Genomic DNA, 22,617 nt, shown 5'->3' on the forward strand with positions numbered 1-22,617 from the left:
TCAGTGTGGGGCCATTCACAGCCTCACAATGTCTCAGGACACTTCACCAATGATGAAGCAGCTGCCAAGTGCGGTTACTATTGAAATGTGGGAAAAATGGCAGCTGATTTGTGCACAGCAAGATTCCACAACCAACAAGGTGATCATTTTTCTTGTAAGTGATGTTTATTAAGGAATATAAGTATAAGCAAGGATTCCATTACTTCTTCAAGGTGGTACAGGGTCTTTTACAATCAATGGAGAGGGTAGGCCTCAGTTAAGGATCTCATCTAAAAGCTGACATCTCTAACAGTTCAGTGTTCCCTCAACACTAACTGGAACATCCGTCTGAAATTGTGTGTTCATACCACAAGAGTGACAAAAGCATGAAGAAACGATGACCATTATTAAACCCTGTTTGGTCTCGATTGGGGTATTGTTTCTGGGCATCACACTCTATCAGGATGCAAAGGCATCAGAGAGGATGCTGGATCGATCCATGAGAATGGTTCCAGGGATAAGGGACTTCAGTTACACAGATTGATCAAAGAAACTGGGGCTGTTCTCCTTAGAAAGAAGAGATCAAGAGGAGGTTTGACAAAGATATTCAAAATCATGAGGAGTTTAGACAGAATCGATAGAGAAAAACTGTTCTCATTGGTGGTAGGATCAGCAAACAAAGGATTTAAGATGATAGACAGTGACTATCGGATGACACGGAAAAAGACTATTCTTACACGGTGAATGCCGAGGATCTGGAATGCAGCATCTCAGATCGGCTTTCATTAAAGAATTGGAGGGCAACAGCATTATAGGAAGGATGTGGAGGCTTTGGAGAGGGTGCAGAGGAGGTTTATCAGGATGTTGCCTGGTATGGAGGGGAGGTCCTATGAGGAGAGGCTGAGGGATTTGAGGTTGTTTTCGCTGGAAAGAAGGCTGCTAAGAGGGGATCTTATTGAAACATATAAGATGATTAGAGGTTTAGATAGGGTGGATAGTGATAGCCTTTTTCCTCAGATGGAGAAAGCTAGCACGGGGGGGCATGGCTTTAAATTAAGGGGGGGTAGTTATAGGACGGATGTCAGGGGTAGGTTCTTTACCCAGAGGGTGGTGAGGGATTGGAATGCCCTGCCTGCTGAGGTTGTAAATGCGCCTAGTTTGGGGGCGTTTAAGAGATCCGTGGATAGGTTTATGGATGGAAAGGGATTGGTTTAGGTTAGAGGGTCATTGTTTTTTTAATTGGGCGGCGCAACATCGTGGGCCAAAGGGCCTGTTCTGCGCTGTAATGTTCTATGTTCTATATATGTGTGAGGACTGAGACTAGCTGATTGCTCTGGCAATGAAACAGAACAGATGTGATGGTTGAAGGGCTTTGAACTCATCAACAAATGGAGACATTACCACTGAGCCCACGACATCTCAACAACCCACACCCCAACCCGCAACCCAACAGCAAGACCCCAACAATGTGGGCAATAGCTTCCCACACCAGTGCCTGGGACAGCAGGAAAGGAGCGGGGGGGGGGGGGAAACACTAAACCTGCAATAAACTGTCCCCATCAAAGTCAACACGTTCAGGAATAAGAGGTGTGTTTCAGGCCTAGTTTCAGACAGAGCAGCATCCCTTTCTCCAATGGGATACATACCTTTGTAATCTGCATGGCGCTGTTCATCTGGATTATCTTTTTACAATTCGACAGGAGGTTACTGTACAGGTCACATCTGGAGTAATGGACACCCTGGAAGACAAGAAAGACCATTTAGTGCAATCCACCATCCCGTCCCTTCAAACCTCTACCTCCCCACTGTCTCCAACACAACTCCCTCCCAAACAGCACTCTGGATGCACCTACACCACAAGGACAGCAGCCATTCAAGAAAGTATCTCATCATCATCTCCTCAAGGACAAATACTGGTCTATCCAGCGATGACTAGTGTTCAATTCTGGTCGCCACACTACCAGAAGAATGTGGAGGTTTTAGAGAGGGTACAGAAAAAATTTCCCAGGATGTTGCCCTGGTATGGAGGGCATTAGCTATGAGGAGAGTTGGAGAAACTTGGTTTGTTCTCACTGGAATGATGGAGGTTGAGGGGAGACCTGATAGAAGTCTACAAGATTATGAGGGGCATGGACAGAGTGGATAGTCAGAAGCTTTTTCCCAGGGTGGAAGAGTCAATTATCAGGGGGCACAGGTTTAAGGTGCAAGGGGCGAGGTTTACAGGAGATGTACGAGGCAGATTTTTTTTACACAGAGGGTGGCCAGTGCCTGGAACTTGTTGCCGGGGGAGGTAGTGGAAGCCGATACGGTAGTGAGTTTTAAGAGGCGTCCTGACAAGTACATGAATGTTAATGGGAATGGAGGGGTAGGGTCCACGGAAGAGTAGGGGGTTTTAGTTAAGGCGGACAGCATAGAACATAGAACATAGAACATAGAACACTACAGCACAAACAGGCCCTTCGGCCCACAAGTTGCGCCGACCACATCACCTACCAACCTACAGACCTATCTATAACCCTCAATCTCATTAAACCCCATATACTCATCCAGAAGTCTTTTAAAAGACCCCAGCGAGTTCGCCTCCACCACCACTGACGGCAGCCGATTCCATTCACTCACCACCCTCTGAGTGAAAAACTTACCCCTAACATCACTTCTGAACCTTCCTCCCCGCACCTTAAATCTGTGTCCTCTCGTAGCGACCATTTCAAACCGGGGAAATAGCCTCTGAGAGTCCACCCTATCTATTCCTCTCAACATTTTGTAAACTTCTATCAGGTCGCCTCTCAACCTTCGTCTCTCCAGGGAAAAGAGTCCCAGCTCCCTCAACCTAACTTCATAAGGCATGCCTCCCAGTCCAGGCAACATCCTTGTAAATCTCCTCTGCACCCTTTCAATAGCTTCTACATCTTTCCTATAGTGAGGCGACCAGAACTGCGCACAATACTCCAAATGAGGCCTGACAAGGGTCTTATAAAGTTCCAGCATTACCTCCCGACTCCTAAACTCAATCCCTCGATTAATGAAGGCCAGTACACCATACGCCTTCTTGACCACCTCCTCCACCTGCGAGGCCGATTTAAGAGTCCTGTGGACCCGGACCCCAAGATCCTTCTGCTCCTCAACACTACTCAGACTTCTGCCCTTAATAGTGTACTCGTTCATCCCGTTGGTTGGTTGGTTGGTGCAGGGTTGGAGGGCGGAAGGACCTGTTCCTGTGCTGGAATTTTCTTTGCTCCTTGTTCTTTGTACATCCCATAAAACAAAATAAACCGGGAACTTTCCTTCCACTCCTCTTGCCCAGATTTTGTCTCGATTCATCTAAGTTGCAGGCAAGTGTTTGAGCTCCGAATTCCCTTTACTGAGGGACTCTTTGCCTCAACCTCCCTCTGTGATTCTGACCGCACACATCTAATGAGTGATTCCTCAATCTACCTTCCAGGCAGCTTTCCTGCTCCTGTTCCGAGCCCCTTTCCCCTTTCTGGAATGCTGTGGGATGTTGAATTTCAGGTTAATGTTTGAGTGAATGTTTCTGGGGGGACAGCTCATTCTGTAGTTTCCACAGCCCAGAACATTCCATTTTCATTCTGCTTTCAAACAATAAACAGATTGATCTTGGTCACCTCCTGACCTCAGGTCTGTGTCGGGGTGCGGGTGGGGCCTGTGTCAGGAGTATGGGTAGGGGTGTGTCGGGGTGCGGGTGGGGCCTGTGTCAGGAGTATGGGTAGGGGTGTGTCGGGGTGCGGGTGGGGCCTGTGTCGGTGGTATGGGTAGGGCCTCTGTTGGGGGTGTGGGTGGGAGTCTGTGTCGGGGTGGGCGTGGGGGTCTGTGCCGGGGTGCGGGTGGGGCCTGTGTCGGTGGTATGGGTAGGGCCTCTGTTGGGGGTGTGGGTGGGGGTCTGTGCCGGGGTGTGGGTGGGGGTCTGTGTCTGTGTGTGGGTGGGGCTGTGTGTCGGGCTGTGGGTGGGGCTCTGTGTCTGGGGTGTGGGCGGGGCTCTGTGACAGGGTGTGGGCGGGGCTCTGTGACAGGGTGTGGGCGGGGCTCTGTGTCTGGGGTGTGGGCGGGGCTCTGTGTCTGGGGTGTGGGCGGGGCTCTGTGTCTGGGGTGTGGGCGGGGCTCTGTGACAGGGTGTGGGCGGGGCTCTGTGTCTGGGGTGTGGGCGGGGCTCTGTGTCTGGGGTGTGGGCGGGGCTCTGTGTCTGGGGTGTGGGCGGGACTCTGTGTCGGGGGTGTGGGCGGGACTCTGTGTCGGGGGTGTGGGCGGGGCTCTGTGTCGGGGGTGTGGGCGGGGCTCTGTGTTGGGGCTATGGGCGGGGCTCTGTGTCGGGGGTGTGGGCGGGGCTCTGTGTCGGGCTATGGGCGGGGCTCTGTGTCGGGCTATGGGCGGGGCTCTGTGTTGGGGGTGTGGGCGGGGCTCTGTGTTGGGGCTATGGGCGGGGCTCTGTGTTGGGGCTATGGGTGGGGCTCTGTGTCGAGGGTGTGGGCGGGGCTCTGTGCCTGGGGTGTGGGTGGGGGCCTGTGTCTGGGGTGTGGGCGGGGCTCTGTGTCTGGGGTGTGGGCGGGGCTCTGTGTCGGGCTGTGGGTGGGGCTCTGTGTCTGGGGTGTGGGCGGGGCTCTGTGTCTGGGGTGTGGGCGGGGCTCTGTGTCGGGCTGTGGGTGGGGCTCTGTGTCTGGGGTGTGGGCGGGGCTCTGTGTCTGGGGTGTGGGCGGGGCTCTGTGTCTGGGGTGTGGGCGGGGCTCTGTGACAGGGTGTGGGCGGGGCTCTGTGTCTGGGGTGTGGGCGGGGCTCTGTGTCTGGGGTGTGGGCGGGGCTCTGTGTCTGGGGTGTGGGCGGGACTCTGTGTCGGGGGTGTGGGCGGGACTCTGTGTCGGGGGTGTGGGCGGGGCTCTGTGTCGGGGGTGTGGGCGGGGCTCTGTGTTGGGGCTGTGGGCGGGGCTCTGTGTTGGGGGTGTGGGCGGGGCTCTGTGTTGGGGCTATGGGCGGGGCTCTGTGTTGGGGCTATGGGTGGGGCTCTGTGTCGAGGGTGTGGGCGGGGCTCTGTGCCTGGGGTGTGGGTGGGGGCCTGTGTCTGGGGTGTGGGCGGGGCTCTGTGTCTGGGGTGTGGGCGGGGCTCTGTGTCGGGCTGTGGGTGGGGCTCTGTGTCTGGGGTGTGGGCGGGGCTCTGTGTCTGGGGTGTGGGCGGGGCTCTGTGTCGGGCTGTGGGTGGGGCTCTGTGTCTGGGGTGTGGGCGGGGCTCTGTGTCTGGGGTGTGGGCGGGGCTCTGTGTCTGGGGTGTGGGCGGGGCTCTGTGACAGGGTGTGGGCGGGGCTCTGTGTCTGGGGTGTGGGCGGGGCTCTGTGTCTGGGGTGTGGGCGGGGCTCTGTGTCTGGGGTGTGGGCGGGACTCTGTGTCGGGGGTGTGGGCGGGACTCTGTGTCGGGGGTGTGGGCGGGGCTCTGTGTCGGGGGTGTGGGCGGGGCTCTGTGTTGGGGCTATGGGCGGGGCTCTGTGTCGGGGGTGTGGGCGGGGCTCTGTGTCGGGCTATGGGCGGGGCTCTGTGTCGGGCTATGGGCGGGGCTCTGTGTTGGGGGTGTGGGCGGGGCTCTGTGTTGGGGCTATGGGCGGGGCTCTGTGTTGGGGCTATGGGTGGGGCTCTGTGTCGAGGGTGTGGGCGGGGCTCTGTGTCGGGGGTGTGGGCGGGGCTCTGTGTCTGGGCTATGGGCGGGGCTCTGTGTCGGGGGTGTGGGCGGGGCTCTGTGTCGAGGGTGTGGGCGGGGCTCTGTGTCGGGGGTGTGGGCGGGGCTCTGTTTCCGGCTATGGGCGGGGGTCTGTGTGTGGGTCAGTGTCTGGGGGTTTGCTCCAGTTGAATACTTTACCTTGTCAGCACAGTAGGCACATTCCTTGGCCACTCTCATGCATTCGCTACAATTTTTGGCTCGACTGAGAACGCAGCGATTGGCTAAAACAGAAGATTCAAAAAGGGTCAAATCTACAGCAGAAATGGTGAAAGATCAAAGCAGACACACATTCCACCTCAGTAACACGGTTCACACTGTCATTCCCTGAGACCTTAAACAGATTACAGCAAATCAGTAACTTGGTTAACAAACGTTCTTGAATGTAGCTGATGTCCTCCCAATTGCCTCCCCCTCTTGTAACCCCAACTGATCACCTCCTCCCGCCCTGTGCCCAGGACAATCCCACTCCCGATCACCTCCTCCCGCCCTGTGCCCAGGACAATCCCACTCCCGATCACCTCCTCCTGCCTTGTGCCCAGGACAATCCCACTCCCGATCACCTCCTCCTGCCTTGTGCCCAGGACAATCCCACTCCCGATCACCTCCTCCCGCCCTGTACCCAGGACAATCCCACTCCCGATCACCTCCTCCTGCCTTGTGCCCAGGACAATCCCACTCCCGATCACCTCCTCCCGCCCTGTGCCCAGGACAATCCCACTCCCGATCACCTCCTCCTGCCTTGTGCCCAGGACAATCCCACTCCCGATCACCTCCTCCCGCCCTGTGCCCAGGACAATCCCACTCCCGATCACCTCCTCCTGCCTTGTGCCCAGGACAATCCCACTCCCGATCACCTCCTCCCGCCCTGTGCCCAGGACAATCCCACTCCTGATCACCTCCTCCTGCCCTGTGCCCAGGACAATCCCACTCCCGATCACCTCCTCCCGCCCTGTGCCCAGGACAATCCCACTCCCGATCACCTCCTCCCGCCCTGTGCCCAGGACAATCCCACTCCTGATCACCTCCTCCCGCCCTGTGCCCAGGACAATCCCACTCCTGATCACTGCCAGTGATATAAATCGATAGACTCTTCACCAGTGACCATTCCAGGAGATCCTGAAGATCTGAAGCCGCCTGCCTAAGGCCCAACGTTGGCTGAGCTTGGCTTCATCCATTTCAGTGAGAGATCATTCCTCCCAGGGAATTTCTACACCATAATATTGGTGAGTTCTTTACTGGAAAAATATCTTTTAATAAAAGTCGAAATCTCACTTGTGTCTCCCTGACATACAGTTCCTGATAGGACAACAATCAGCACTGAGCACCAGATCTTCCATTGCTCCATCTCCTGATAAAACACAAAGGGTTAATTGTTAGCTTTCCAGTATTGACTGAGGAAGGTCATACATTAACTTTATTTCTCTGTCCACAGTTTTTCAAGCATTTATTACAGATATCCAGCATCTGTGGTTTTTTGCTGTTAGAACCACAGAACCACATGTTCAGTTCAGCCCATCCAGTTTGCATCGACTTTCTGAAAGAACTCTATCTGACCCAGATAACACGGCCAATCCACCTGTCCTACACATTTTTGGAGTGTGGGAGGAAACCGGAGCACCCCGGAGGAAACCCACGCAGACACAAAGAGAACATGCAAACTCCACACACAGTGCCCCAATCCAGGAATTGAGCTCAGCTCCCTGACGCAGTGAAGCAGCAGTACTAACCACTGCGCCACCGTGCAGTCTTACTGTTCAATCCTTTGCTCAGAGTCACTTCCATTTTAATCATGAAATAAGAGCTGTCTGGTACAGGAAAGGTTTCTTTGACCAAACAAGTTTATTTGTTTTCAAAGGTTAGACACCCCTCCCACAACAGCCCCCCCTCTTCCCCACGTTCCATGTCTCAAGTCCTTTTCTCTCCAATATCACATCATCGCAGGTTTTGTGTCAGCAGTCGAGGCTCTAACACTTGTCCATAAACTTTCTATGGTTTTTGCTGTGGAGCTGGCAGTATTTAAAGAGCTACTCTGGCCTTCTCCAGAGGAGAAGTCTGACAACACCAGGTTTATCGCACATCATGACTTCCCCAGAGGGCCTGGGCACAATATTGAAGAAAGGTTAATGAGGGGCACAGAGTCTGCGGCAGGGAATATGAACTCTAATAGTTAATCCAATGGCATTCCATAAACTGGAAATAAATGGAGCAAGAGACAGTTTGAACTAAGAAAGAGGTAAAAAGACACAAACAGTAAAAAAAAGGTTTTATTTTATTTTAAAATCTAATAATTATGATTTGAAGGAATGAGACGACACATGTGTAAAAGTGAATTTTCAGTTCCAGAGAGGTTATTTGACAGTAATTAAGCCACCCACCATTAAAAATGTACTTGCACTGAAATGGACATGTCTGAGGGTTTAATGGTATCTAATAAGTTGAATCATAGAACCCTACAGTGCAGAAAGAGGCCCCTCGGCCCATCGAGTCTGCACCAAACACAATCCCACCCAGGCCCTACCCCCATATCCCTACATATTATACTCACTAAGTTTTAAGTTGGTCCACCTTGTTGTCCAACGAGGGGCGTACATGTGATGGGTCGTACAAGGGCTGCTATTGGTTGTTCGAGATTGGCCTCGTGCTTCATGTCATTAGTGGGTGCCTAAACTGGACCAGATACTGGGCAAGACGACAGCTCAGTGACTATCACTGTTTGCTGTGCAGACACATGGATTTGGGCCGGTGTCTGTGGGAGTTTGCGCATTCTCCCCGTGCTTGCGTGGGTTTTCTCTGGGTGCTCCGGTTTCCTCCCACATCCCAAAGATGTGCTGTTAGGCTGATTGGAGGTAATAAATTGTCCCTAAATTAGTTTCCTTCAATGTGGAATGCCATAAGCTTAGATAAGGGTCATGGGTGGAGGGGGAGACTTGTAATGTTAAAATGGCGGCGCGGGCTCGTTGGGCCGAAGGACCTGTTTTTGTTCTAATCCCTCTAACCTACGCATCCCTGGACACTAAGGGGCAATTTTAGCATGGCCAATCAACCTAACCCGCACATGTTTGGACTGTGGGAGGAAACCGGAGTACCTGGAGGAAACCCACACAGACACGAGGAGAATGTGTAAACTCCACACAGACAGTGACCCAAGCCGGGAATCGAACCCAGGACCCTGGAGCTGTGAAGCAGCAGTGCTAACCCACTGTGCGACCATGCTGCCCTTAAGGTTTGATGAGGCTTTGACACAATAGCTGTTGAGGGGATGTTTCCCTCATGGAGACATCTAGAACCAGGGGACACAGTTTCCGAATCTCCCATTGAAGATGGTGAAGTGGAGGAGTTTCTTCTCTCAGGTGTCATTAGTATTTGGTATTGACTTCCCCAGCGAGCAGTGCAGGCTGGGTCATTCAGGACAGAGAGAGGCTGATTTTTGACTGGTGAGGGAGTTAAGGGTTATGAGAAGCAGACAAGAAAGTGGAGTTGAGGCCACAATCAAATCAACAGCGATTGAACAGCAGAGCAAGCTCAAGGTTTCGAATGGCCGACTCCTGTTTCTGAGTAATGGGTAAGTATCAGAACTGTGCACTATTCCATCAAATCATAATTATTAGATTTTAAAATAAAATAAAACTTTTTTTTCTGTTTGTGTCTTTTTACCTCTTTCTTAGTTCAAACTGTCTCTTGCTCCATTTATTTCCAGTTTATGGAATGCCATTGGATTAACTATTAGAGTTCATATTCCCTGCCGCAGACTCTGTGCCCCTCATTAACCTTTCTTCAATATTGTGCCCAGGCCCTCTGGGGAAGTCATGATGTGCGATAAACCTGGTGTTGTCAGACTTCTCCTCTGGAGAAGGCCAGAGTAGCTCTCTAAATACTGCCAGCTCCACAGCAAAAACCATAGAAAGTTTATGGACAAGTGTTAGTGCGGGTCAGCGCTCTTGGGGGAGTGTCTTCCTGATTTCCACCACGATCGCTGGGTCTTGCTGTCTGATTTACACTTCCCTAACATTAGCCTCAGTATTACCTGCAGACTAAAACACCTGAATTACAGAGAAAACACACCAATGAGATAGGCAGTTTCTCTTAGTGTTTAACCTCGACAGGAGCATTCTCCCAATCCTGTGTTTCCCAATATTTCAGTATCACCTTTACTCTGTAACATCTATCAATCTGTTTTTAATTGTTAACATGGTCTGTGGCCCAAGCACTAGTTCAGTGAGTGCACCGCACAGCCTCACAGCCCTCTGTGTAATATTCCTCCTGTCCTGTTATAAATCTCCTACACCTGATCTTTTATCCTCTTGCCCTAGACTCCTCAATTACCAAATCTCTTTCCATCCCATATTCCTTCATAAGGTCAAGCACTTAAGTTATATAACCCCAGAATCTCTTCTGAAAACAGCTTCAATGTGTATATCTTTAATTCTGTTTCTATTTCCTAATACCAGGCAGCAACTTTGGGATCCTGTACAGGACTCCCCTTGTTCCCGAACCTTCCCATAGCGAGGGGGCCAGTTCATAAGAACATAACATAAGAAATAGGAGCAGGAGTAGGCCATCTAGCCCCTCGATCCTGCCCCGCCATTCAATAAGATCATGGCTGATCTGTCGTGTCTCAGTTCCACATTCCTGCCCTCTTCCCATAACCCTTAATCCCCTCGCTTATCAAAAACCCATCAACCCGCGTCTTAAAAATATTTAGCGAGGTAGCCTCCACCACTTCAACGGGCAGAGAATTCCAGAGATTCACCACCCTTTGAGTGAAGAAGTTCCTCCTCAACTCCGTTCTAAACCGCCCCCCCTTTATCCTGAGGCTGTGCCCCCTAGTCCTACTGTCCTTTCTGAGCGGGAAGAGTCTCTCCACCTCTATCCTATCCATCCCATTCATCATCTTATACGTCTCAATGAGATCTCCCCATATTCTTCTAAACTCTAACGAGTACAAGCCTAGTTTATTCAGCCTCTCCTCAGTTCTCCAGCTGTGATCCCACTGTGTAAATTCCCCATTGCGTGTTTACCTATAAATGTTTCTATTGTAAAAATCTGTTAGTCTGTTTTTTAATGGCCTTTTCCAGTTGATGTGAACTGCATCACTCTTGCCCCTGAGTCAGCAGCTGTGTGTTAAAGCCCCACTCCAAAGACTCTGAGTCCGTAATGCTGGTGGACACTTCGGAGCAGCACTGAGGGTGGCACGGTACGGTAGCACACTGGTTAGCACTGCTACTTCACAGCACCACGGTCCTGGGTTCGATTCCCGGCTAGGGTCACTGTCTGTGTGGAGTTTGCACATTCTCCTCGTGTCTGCGTGGGTTTCTTCCAGGTGCTCCGGTTTCCTCCCACAGTCCAAAGATGTGCAGGTGGTCATGCTAAAATTGCCCCTTACTGTCCTGGGATGTGTAGGTTAGAGGGATTAGCGGGTAAATGTATGGGGGTAGGGCCTGGGTGGGATTGTGGCCGGTGCAGACTCGATGGGTCGAAGGGCCTCTTCCTGCACTGTAGGGTTCTGTGTTCTATGAATGCGGCACTACCTAGTTTGGGGGCGTTTAAGAGATTGGTGGATAGGTTTATGGACGAAAAAGGAGTGGTTTAGATTAGTGGGTCAATGTTTTTTTTTTAAAAATAAGACTGGTCGGCGCAACATTGTGGGCCGAAGGGCCTGTTCCGCGCTGTAATGTTCTATGTTCTATGTTCTATGTTCTATCACAGAATGTATCCTTCACATGAAGTATTAAAGCCACTCTCTCAGGTATATGTAAAAGATTCACTGGTGCTGTTACAGAGAGAAGCAGGAGAGTTCTCCCTGTTCCCTTGTCTGTTATTTTGCTCTCAACTGACCTCGCAAAAACAGATCATTATCACATTATTGTGATAATGGGATTATCATACAGAATCTCGCTGAGTGCAGGTTTGCTACAATTGTGACTACACTTCCTAAGTGCTCCGTTGGCTTTGGGAGATGTCCTGAGGTGATGAAATATAGAAATCTGTTTTTCATTCCTCTGTGGGACATGGGTGTCGCTGGCCAGCCAGCATTTATTGCCCATCCCTATTTGCCTGGGGGCTGTTGAGAGTCAACCACATTGCTGTGGCTCTGGAGTCCCATGTAGGCCAGACCAGGTAAGGATGGCAGATTTCCTTCCTTAAAGGACATTAGTGAATCAGATGGGTTTTTCTGACAATCGGCAATGGTTTCAGGGTCGTCAGTAGATTCTTAATTCCAGATATTTTTTATTGAATTCAAATTCCACCACCTGCTGTGGCGGGATTCGAACCCCGGTCCCCAGAACATTAGCTGAGTTTCTGGATTAATGGTCTAGCAATAACACCACGAGGTCATCACCTCCCTTAATACAAACACTTTTCTTTTCCTCTCTCTCTGGAGCACTAAAGCCAAGAGATTAATGTGCCCTTCTGCTTTGAATGTCTCAGTTAAGAAATATTTAGATGAGCACTTGAATCGCTGCAGCATACAAGGACCAAGTGCTACAAAATGGAATTAGAATAGATAGGTTTTTGGTGGCTGGTGCAGACATGATGGGCTTAAGGGCCTCTTTCCACGTTGTAAAACTCTATGACTCTACACTGCCTGTAATTACTATCCAGTTATTTCGTCCACTTGTTGATTCCTGTATTGGATTCCTAAATCTCTGTGTTCCTCCACAGGACCAAAGGCGAGTGAATGGATTGAGGTGCAGATCAGCCATAATCTAAACGAATAGCTCATCAGGTTTGTGGGGCTGAATGGCCTTCTCCTCTTCCTACATTGGCTGATCTCAGCTGGGGCAACAAGAGGGCCACTGTTCAAAGGTGGCAAATCATCCAAGCTTTCCCGTCCTAATTCATATCTAATCCCTTTCCCTCTCCCACCCATGTGTGTCAGACACTGGGAGACTTGTATAGTTGAAAATCCTATTGGCGTTTGTTAGGTCACATGTGCTAGGTCTCTGCTCGTTCATCCAACCCCTGCACCACTCTCCCCTTCCCACTGATAACAAAATCCAACAGAGGTTAACGGAGGGGGAACAGAACGGGCAGAAAGCCTTTTACTGCAGAAAAATAGGGGATTCCAGGACAGGGTCCAGGATTATTCTATTTTCTGTAGAATTAACAGCATCATTCCTTCAATCTCCCATAATAATAATCCCCCAATTTAACCAATGAATGATAAACCTCGGTTGAGCTAACCAAATACAACAGAATACAGTACAACCCTCTGTTTGTTCCTCGAACATTCTTGACAAGGTAAATGTTGAGAGGATCTTGAGGGGGATCCAGAACCAGGGGCAGCACAGTCTCAGAATAAGGGAATGGAATTGGGAGGAATTTGCTCTCTCAGAGGACCATTAGTCCACGGAATTCTCAATCCTGGAAGAGCTGTGAAGGGTGAATTATTGAATATATTCAAGGCTGAGACAGACAGATTGACTGGAGGGGAATCGAGGGTTATGGGAGACACAGGGGTAGATTTACAATGAAGCACACTGTGCCAAGGCACAGGGCTCTGAGGAATGGGGAGCCCCATGCCAGCCGGTGCAGTGGGCATCCAGTCAGAGCCTCCACATTAGCTGATAGGCTCAAAAATGAAGTGAAATGTGGTGTGACACTCCTGAGGAAGGGTCAGACTGCACTCTGCAGACAAGATTTCTGATCAAATTACACACTTCCGATCAATTTCAGGAAGTGTAGTGGATGACGTGCCCCTGTCTACATCAACGGGGATGAAGTGGAAATGGTTGAGAGCTTCAGGTTTCTAAATGTCCAGATCACCAACACCCTGTCCTGGTCCTTCCAGCTGGATGTTATAGTTAAGAAAGCCCAGCAGAGCCTCTACTTTCTCAGGAGGCGAAGGAAATTTGGCATCTCTGCTACAACTCTCACCAACTTTTACAGATGTACCACAGAAAGCATTCTTTCTGGTTGTATCACAGCTCGGTATGGGCTCCTGCTCTGCCCAAGACAGCAAGAAACTACAAAGGGTTGTGAATGTAGCCCAATCCATCACGCAAACCAGCCTCCCATCTCTGTCTATACTTTGCGTCACCTCGGAAAAACAACCAGAATAATTAAGGACCCCACGCACCCCGGACATTCTCTCTTCCACCTTCTTCCATCAGGAGAAAGATACAAACGTTTGAGGTCACATACCAACCGACTCAAAAAAAAAGCTTCTTCCCTGCTGCTGTCAGACTTTTGAATGGATTTACCTCTCATTAAGTTGGTCGTTCTCTACAGTGACTGTAACACTATATCCCGTACCTTCTCCTTTCCTTCTCCCTATGTACTCCATGAACAGTATGAACAGTTTTCACTGTATTTTGATACATGTGACAATAATAAATCAAATCAAAGTTTCAGAGAACATTTCACCTTTTGCCAGGAAAATCTTCACAAAGATCTTAATCCAGTCACCTCACACAGACCCCCACAATCCCCAACACCACCCCACACCCTCACACAGACCCCCACAATCCCCAACACCACCCCACACCCTCACACAGACCCCCACAATCCCCAACACCACCCCACACCCTCACACAGAACCCCCACAATCCCCAACACCACCCCACACCCTCACACAGACCCCCACAATCCCCAACACCACCCCACACCCTCACACATACCCCGACAATCCTCAACACCACCCCACACCCTCACACAGACCCCCACAATCCCCAACACCACCCCCACACCCTCACACAGACCCCCACAATCCCCAACACCACCCCACACCCTCACACATACCCCGACAATCCTCAACACCACCCCACACCCTCACACAGACCCCCACAATCCCCAACACCACCCCCACACCCTCACACAGACCCCCACAGCTGCAATATGCACCCTCTCCACAACCCCAAACACAGATCCTCTCAATTTGCTGCGTAACTGAGAACAGGACCATACTTTTCTGAATAACCTGGGGGGGGGGTCACAGTTTTGTTTTAAAGACAAGCTCCAGCTCACAGTCAAATAAAAAAACACCTTCTCGAAAATAAATGTCTTTAAAACTGGGGCCAGCCCCCAAATCCATCAGAATCATCGAAGTACAGCTCTGTTTCTGATTGGCCGCTTGGAGCAATAGTTCCGAGGCAAGGATGACAGTTGGGAAAATGGGGATAACCAGAGGAAAGTTTCACACCCACCTATACCCCACCTATACCCCACTGCAGCCACATCTACCCCACTGCACCCACACACACCCACATATACCCCACTATACCCATACACACCCACATATACCCCACTACACTCACACACACCCACCTATACCCCACATATACCCCACTACACCCACTTATACCCCACCTATACCCCACTGCACCCACATCTACCCCACTGCACCCACACACAACCACATATACCCCACTACACTCACACACACCCACCTATACCCCATCTACACCCCACTGCACCCACATCTACCCCACTACACCCACACACACCCATCTATACTCCACTAACCCACACACCCACCTATACCCCAAATATACCCCACTACACCCACACACACCCACCTATACTCCACTAACCCACACACACCCACCTATACCCCACATATACCCCACTACACCCACACACACACACACCTATACTCCACTAACCCACACACACCCACCTATACCCCACTGCACCCACATCTACCCCACTACACCCACACACACACACATCCACCTATACCCCACTACACCCACCTATACCCCACACTATACCCCACACACACCCACACACCCACAAACGCCACCAACCCCACACACACCCATATATGCCCCACTACACCCACATACACCCTCCTACACCCACATACACCCTCCTACACCCACACACACCCACATACACCCTCCTACACCCACACACACCCACATACACCTTCCTACACCCACACACACCCACATACACCCTCCTACACCCACACACACCCACATACAGCCTCCTACATCCACACACACCCCCACACACACACATTCACACACCCCCAACACTCACCCCCACACACACACCCCCCAAACACCACCACCCACAGTCCACACACCCGCACACACCCCAACCCTCCAATGCTGCCCATTGGATCAGGGTGAATTTGCCTCCGGGATTAGGGTGCATTATCCCCCGGGATTAGGGTGCATTATCCCCCGGGATTAGGGTGCATTATCCCCCGGGATTAGGGTGCATTATCCCCCGGGATTAGGGTGCATTATCCCCCGGGATTAGGGTGCATTATCCCCCGGGATCAGGGTGCATTATCCCCTGGGATCAGGGTGCATTATCCCCCGGGATCAGGGTGCATTATCCCCCGGGATCAGAATGTATTATCCCCCAGGATCAGACTGCATTATCCCCCGGGATCAGAGTGCATTATCCCCCAGGATTAGGGTGCAATATCCCCTGAATCAGGGTGCAATATCCCCCAGGATCAGACTGCATTATCCCATAGGATCAGAGTGAATTCCCTCCGGGAGCAGGGTGTGTTATCCCCCGGGATCAGAGTGCGTTATCCCCCGGGATCAGGATGCAACATTCCCCGGGATCAGAGTGCTTTATCCCCCGGGATCAGGGTGAATTCCCCCCGGGATCAGGTTGCCTGCTCCCGGTCACTTTCTGATCAGTTTTTGAGGAATGTTTCACTCTCCCGGAGCCTCCAGTCCCGGAGAGAATTCCCTCAATATCCCTGAGCCCAAAACCGCCCGGAAGCCTCCAGCCGAGGTGGAGAGTTTGGAAGTTGACCTACCTGCAGTTGTTGGTGAGATTAAATCCCGGTGAGATGTGGGGTCTGTCTGCAGTCTGTCTGCACTGGGGTCTGTCTGCAGTCTGTCTGTGAGCCTGTGCTGTCTGCAGTCTGTCTGTGAGCCTGTGCTGTCTGCAGTCTGTCTGCTCCCTCCCTCTCTCTCTGGGCAGGTGTGTACCTGGTGCCGATCAGCGTCACCCTGTGACTAACTCCAGCATTCCTCACCTACCTGCCGGGGCAAGATCAGAGCCCAACACCTCCCCCACCCAGGGGGAAACTCACCGGATCAAACCCAACATCAGGGCTGCCTCTGTACAAAGTCCTTTCGCTAATCCCAGCAAACATGCCAGTCCCACTGCGGGACTGAGCTCCGGGCTGTTAGACTATCGGAACCCCAGGGTGGGCTCTCCCCACTGACTCGGTCAAAATATATCCACCAATCAACATCATTCAAACAGGTTAAAACTGGAAATTGATCGCATTGCCTCTCTGTGAGAACTTACCCTGCAGAAACATCCGCTACCTTAACAGGAATTCTGTGAGGCTCTGGGGAGGATATTTCACAGAAAGGCAATAAGATTTTCTGTTGACAAGTCCCTGCTTTCAGTTTTAGTACAGTGGGTATCAACATACACATCTACATTCACCTCCCCAAATCCTAACGGATGCAGCTACACGACTCCACTCATCCCAAACAATGCAGCACTGAATCCCAGGAATATAACCCATTGAACCCCAGAAATATAACCCATTGCAATATAATCCATTGAATCCCAGGAATATAATCCATTGAATCCCAGGAATATAACCCATTGAATCCCAGGAATATAACCCATTGAAACCCAGAAATATAATCCATTGAATCCCAGGAATATAACCCATTGAATCCCAGAAATATAATCCAATGAATCCCAGAAATATAACCCATTGAATCCCAGGAATATAACCCATTGAATCCCAGAAATATAACCCAATGAATCCCAGAAATATAACCCATTGAATCCCAGGAATATAACCCATTGAATCCCAGGAATATAATCCATTGAATCCCAGGAATATAACCCATTGAATCCCAGAAATATAATCCATTGAATCCCAGGAATATAACCCATTGAATCCCAGGAATATAACCCATTGAATCCCAGGAATATAACCCCTTGGTACACTTTGCAGTGCTCTGGCTACACTCACAACATCAGAGTAATGCTCTGTGACAGCCTAGCCAAGATAAAGCCTATCATTTCCTCAGCACTGACTTAACCCAAATGTCAATGTGAGTAAGGAGTGGTCAGATATTTGAGGTAAAAAGTTTGAGTAGTGTTGTTGATCCTGTGCTTTCACAACTGGATCAACTGACATGATGAGAGAGGAAGTTAAAAAGTCAGCATTTTCTTGTTGACCATGGAGCCTGTAGCAGCGGGCTCACTGACCACCAGAATCCTCTCTTCACCAACACCAGTGACTCAGTCCCCGCCTCATCCCTCACAGCATAGGCTCATTCTCCGATGGTGGGGTCTGTTTAAAGAGGATGTTTTGCCTGTTAGTGCTCTGGTGTGTGACGCTGCTTTGATTTAGTTGGAGGGATGTTATTGTTTCTCATTAATCTATTCAGATCAAGATCCCTGATCCTTGATCAGTTGGGCCAGTGGGCTGACAAATGGCAGATGGAATTTAATTTAGTTAAATGCAAATCGGGGCAGGACTTAATTAATAATACGGTGTTGTGGAGAGTTACAAAACAAAGAGATCTAGGAGTACAGGTTCATAACTCCTTGAAAGTAGAGTCACAGTGGAGAGGGTGGTGAAGGCATTCTGCATGCTTGGTTTCATTGGTCAGAACATTGAATATAGGAGTTGGGATGTTTTGTTGAAGTTGTACAAGACATTGGTAAGGCCACATTTGGAATGCTGTGTGTAATTCTGATCACCCTATTATAGAAAGGGTATTATTAAACTAGAAAGAGTGCAGAAAAGATTTACTAGGATGCTACCGGGACTTGATGGTTTGAGTTATAAGGAGAGGCTGGATAGACTGAGACCATTTTCCCTGGAATATAGGAGGCTGAGGGGTGATCTTAGAGCGGTCTATCAAATAATGAGGGGCACAGATAAGATAGATAGTCAAGTATTAACACCCTTCCTAAGCCCAGAATTGGACACAATATTCCAGCTGAGGTCAAACAATTGTTTAGCAAATGCTCATCATCATTTCCTTGTTTTTGTACTCACTGCCTCTTTTTAGGATCCTGAGTGTCTTATTCACCTCTTTCACAACCTACCCTAAAACCATCAATAATTTGTGCGCAGGTGGACCCAGCTCTCCCAGTTCCTGCACTCCTTTTTAGAATTGTATCTGAAATTTACTTTGCCTCTTTTCACTCTCTCTACAGTTCTCTGTATTAAATTTCATCAACCACTTGTCCACCCATTCCACCAGCCTATGTCCTCTTCAGGTCTATCGCTATCCTCAGAGTTTACAATGTCTCCAAATTTTGTGATATCTGCAAATTTTGAATAATGATCTGTACACCTAAATCTGTGTCACGAATAATACCAAGAATGGCAGGTGACCCTAATCCTGAATCCTGGAAAACTCCACTGTAAGCCTTCCTCTAGTCTGAAAAGCAACCATTTCATCACTATTCTGTTCCCTGTCACTTAGCCAACCTGGTATCCCCTGTCTCTGTTCTTCCATGGGCTTCTGACAAGTCTATTATGTGGCACTTTATCTGATGTCTTTTGAAAGTCTATGTACACCACAAAACTGCATTACCCTCACCAAACGTCCATAGGACCATAAAACATCGAAACAGAAGTAGGCCATTCATTTCATCGAGTCTGCTCCATCATTCAATGAGATCATGGCTCATCTGATATGACAATCCTCAACTTCACTTTCCCGCCCTATCCTCATAAACCTTGATTCCCTTACTGATTAAAACTCTGTCCATCTCAGCCCTGAATATACTTAATGATCCAGTCTCTACAGCCTTCTGCTGTAAAGAATTCCATAAATTCTTTACCCTCTAAGAGAAGAAATTCCTCCTAATCTCTGACCCCTTACTCTGCCTGCTGATCCTTCCACAAGTGATCCTTCCACATCCTCTCAGTATCTACTCTGTCAAGCCCCTTGAGAATCCAAATGTCTCAATAAGGTCACTGTTCATTCTTCTAAATGCCAATGAATGAGGACCCAACCTACTCAACCTCTCCTCTTAAGAAAATCACAGGATCAATCCTCTCTGGACTGCTTCCAATGCCAATATATCTTTCCTTGGGTAAGGGGACCAAAACTGTTCACAGTATTCCAGGTATGGTCTAACTTGTGCATTGTATAGTTTTAGAAAAACTTCCCTCTGTAGCATTTTTGTGTCAATCTTACCACTAATCTTCCCATCTATTATTGTGTCATCTGCAAACTTGGCAATAGTACATTCACTTCACTCATCCAAATCATTAATATATAATATAAATAGTTGTGGCCCTAGCACGTTTCCCTGTGGCACTCAACCAGTTACAGATTGCCATCTAAAAATGTCCAACTTAGTCCCAACTTTCTGTTTTCTATCAGTTAGCCACTCCTCTATCTATATTAATATACTACCCCTAACATCATGGGCTTTTACTTTGTTAAGTAGACTTTTGTGCAATTTTTGGAAATCCAAGTAGATTACATCTACTGGTTCTCCTTTATCTATCCTGATCATTACCACCTCAGAAAATCCTAATAAATTCTAATAAAATTGGCAGGCATGATTTCCCTTCATGAAGTCATGCTGACTCTGCTTGATTATATTATGTATTTCTAAGTGCTCTGCTATTCCATCCTTTATAATGGACTCTACTATTTTCCCAATCACAGAAGTCAAGCTAACTTGACCTTTTTTGTCTCCCCCCCACTTTTGAATAAGATATTGGCAGTGTTCCAATCCTCTCACAGCCTCAAGATAAGGGCGGGGACAGTTTAGATCAGAGTTGAGGAGGAACTTCTTCACTCAAAGGGTGGTGAATCTCTGGAATTCTCTGCCCGTTGAAGTGGTGGAGGCTACCTCGCTAAATATATTTAAGTCATGGGTAGATAGGTTTCTGATAGACAAGGGAATTAAGGGTCATGGGGAGAAAGCGGGAAAGTGGAACTGATCCACTTCAGATCAGCCATGATCTTATTGAATGGCGGGGTAGGCTCGAAGGGCTAGATGGCCTACTCCTGCTCCTATTTCTTATGTTCTTATGTTCTCAGACTTGCAGAATTTACGGATTTTTGGTGCAATCACTATTTCTGTAACTACTTCCTTTAATATCCTGGGAATCAACCAATCAGGCCCAGGGGAATTGTTGATCTTTAGCCCCATTCGTATATTTAGATCTTGCAAATCTCTGCAAAATATTGATAAATGTGTCAAAACTCTGCCCCTATGTTTGGGTACGTTTGTTGAATTTAATACTTTAGACAATGGTATTCTTTTCCAGGTTGAAGCACGTATCAAGTACTTTTATTGCTTCATTTTCATAGTATTTTCTTCATTGATTCCTTGCCTGACAGGGATAGTGTCTGCACAGCCACTTATTGCATATCAGAGTGTATTGACCTTCTCACTGCTCGGCTTCCCAGTGAGGCCTGATGTTTGGTGCGATATCTAGCATCAAACCAGCCATGTTTCTGCTTACTCCTGACTTTTCCAGGTCTGTTCTTTCATTTCTGCCACTGTTCCTTGTCTTGTTGCATGAATCCAGAGTCTGCTTATGGAAAGCACCAACTTTACTGAGAAACTTTTCACATAAGCTTCATTTCCCATGAGGCCTACAAAACAGAACAAGATCATGAGATGCTGATCACTTCCTGTGATGATGCGCTCTGTGACTCTTTAGCACCTTCTTCCTCCTCTACGCTTAACTCCCATTCTCAGCAAATTTCCATTTTAAACTTTTTACTCTGCTGTTCACTCTATTTCAACATTAATTCTTTCTGTGCTCATGAAACAAAAGACTATTTGGCCCATCAGTCCACTTCTTTGATGGTCAATATAAAATATTAACTCTACCCATCCATTTAATCTCCTTCCATGGCCCCTGGTATATTCTATATCATTATGGACTCCACCTGCCAATTTAGTCCTGTCTGGGGACTATCAGACACGTGACAGCAGAGTCACAGTTTGACAAAGCAGCTCACAAATAACTACTGCCCTATTGCTGGCCATGCCTGAATTACTCACTGAATTTCACCAATTATTTCCATGTCAATGACTTCTCTGTCAGTCTTTGTGAAAAGTCCTGGCAGCTTCTGCTGTTGTTTCGAGAATGCAAGTGTCCACGAGCTCTGCATTCTTTTTAACTGCCTCCTCACGCATATCAGTATCATCGACTATTTGGTACGTGGTCAGAAATGGTGTTCATCTGAAATATTGCCAGGATTTTGACGTATATTTATGAGAATATTGATACCAAGATTGTTACTGTAAATTACGCTGAATGCATTCACTGCTTGACCTCAGGACATCCTAAGGTGCTTTCCAGCCAGTGGAGTCGTTTTGAAATGTTGTCACTTGTTATTATATTGTTAGGGTATCAGATCGGAAGCTCCAGGATATGTTATGAAGTTAGACTAGGCCCCAACAATTTGCTATTTATGTGAGGATATGAGGTTTCACTCCAAGCACAAATCTACGCGGGCTCATTGGGCCGAAGGGCCTGTTTCCCGTGCTGTGTTGTTCTTTGTACCGACAAACTGGGAAGCTTTTTAGCAAAACAAAGTTTATTTAACAACACAGTCTAAACATAACAAATGAATTAGCTTAACATTTAACAATTGAATAATATGAAGATGAGAAGTTATGATTCTTAACTGCTCACCTATCCCCCTCTTTAAAATTAGTCAGCAAAACACAGACCAATCTGCTTGTACTTAGGCTGCTCGCTTTGGAGCTTCTAGACAACCTCTAGCGAGACAGAGACAAGCCTTGCTTCTTTCAGAAACAGGCAGCAAATGCTTGTTTTAAAAAGAGAAACTGTGTTTTCCCTGCAAACTTAGCTCATTGCAATAAGCGCGTGACTCTATCCCTGTCAATCAACCTAATCCAAACTCCATTCTGACACCCCCAAGGGAGAACACAAATGCATGAGCTTAACTTGAAACCAACACTCTAGGTATAAAGTGAGTTCTTATCCTGTGCTCCGAGCTATCAAGTTAAAGGTT

At 48.7% G+C, this 22,617-nt stretch overlaps 1 protein-coding gene across 3 annotated transcripts in view; it reads right to left on the minus strand.

Annotated features, from left to right (window-relative positions):
• The window catches only part of itgb4 (integrin, beta 4), a 116,856-nt gene extending 100,067 nt beyond the window's left edge, over positions 1-16,789 (minus strand). The window contains exons 1-4 of one of the 3 annotated variants that reach the window (XM_080209145.1): positions 16,704-16,789; positions 6,968-7,043; positions 5,834-5,916; positions 1,626-1,718 (exon numbers count right to left, since the gene is read on the minus strand). In XM_080209145.1, coding sequence (XP_080065271.1) covers positions 1,626-1,718; positions 5,834-5,916; positions 6,968-7,043; positions 16,704-16,766 — 315 coding nt within the window. In that variant the 5' untranslated portion in view covers positions 16,767-16,789. The other 2 variants (XM_080209146.1, XM_080209147.1) reach the window with 2 other exon arrangements.
• Positions 16,790-22,617: the final 5,828 nt, after the last annotated feature.

Source organism: Carcharhinus amblyrhynchos, chromosome 21 (genome assembly GCF_965287045.1).
Source record: "Carcharhinus amblyrhynchos chromosome 21, sCarAmb.v2.hapA, whole genome shotgun sequence".
In the NCBI taxonomy this organism is placed as follows: domain Eukaryota; kingdom Metazoa; phylum Chordata; class Chondrichthyes; order Carcharhiniformes; family Carcharhinidae; genus Carcharhinus; species Carcharhinus amblyrhynchos.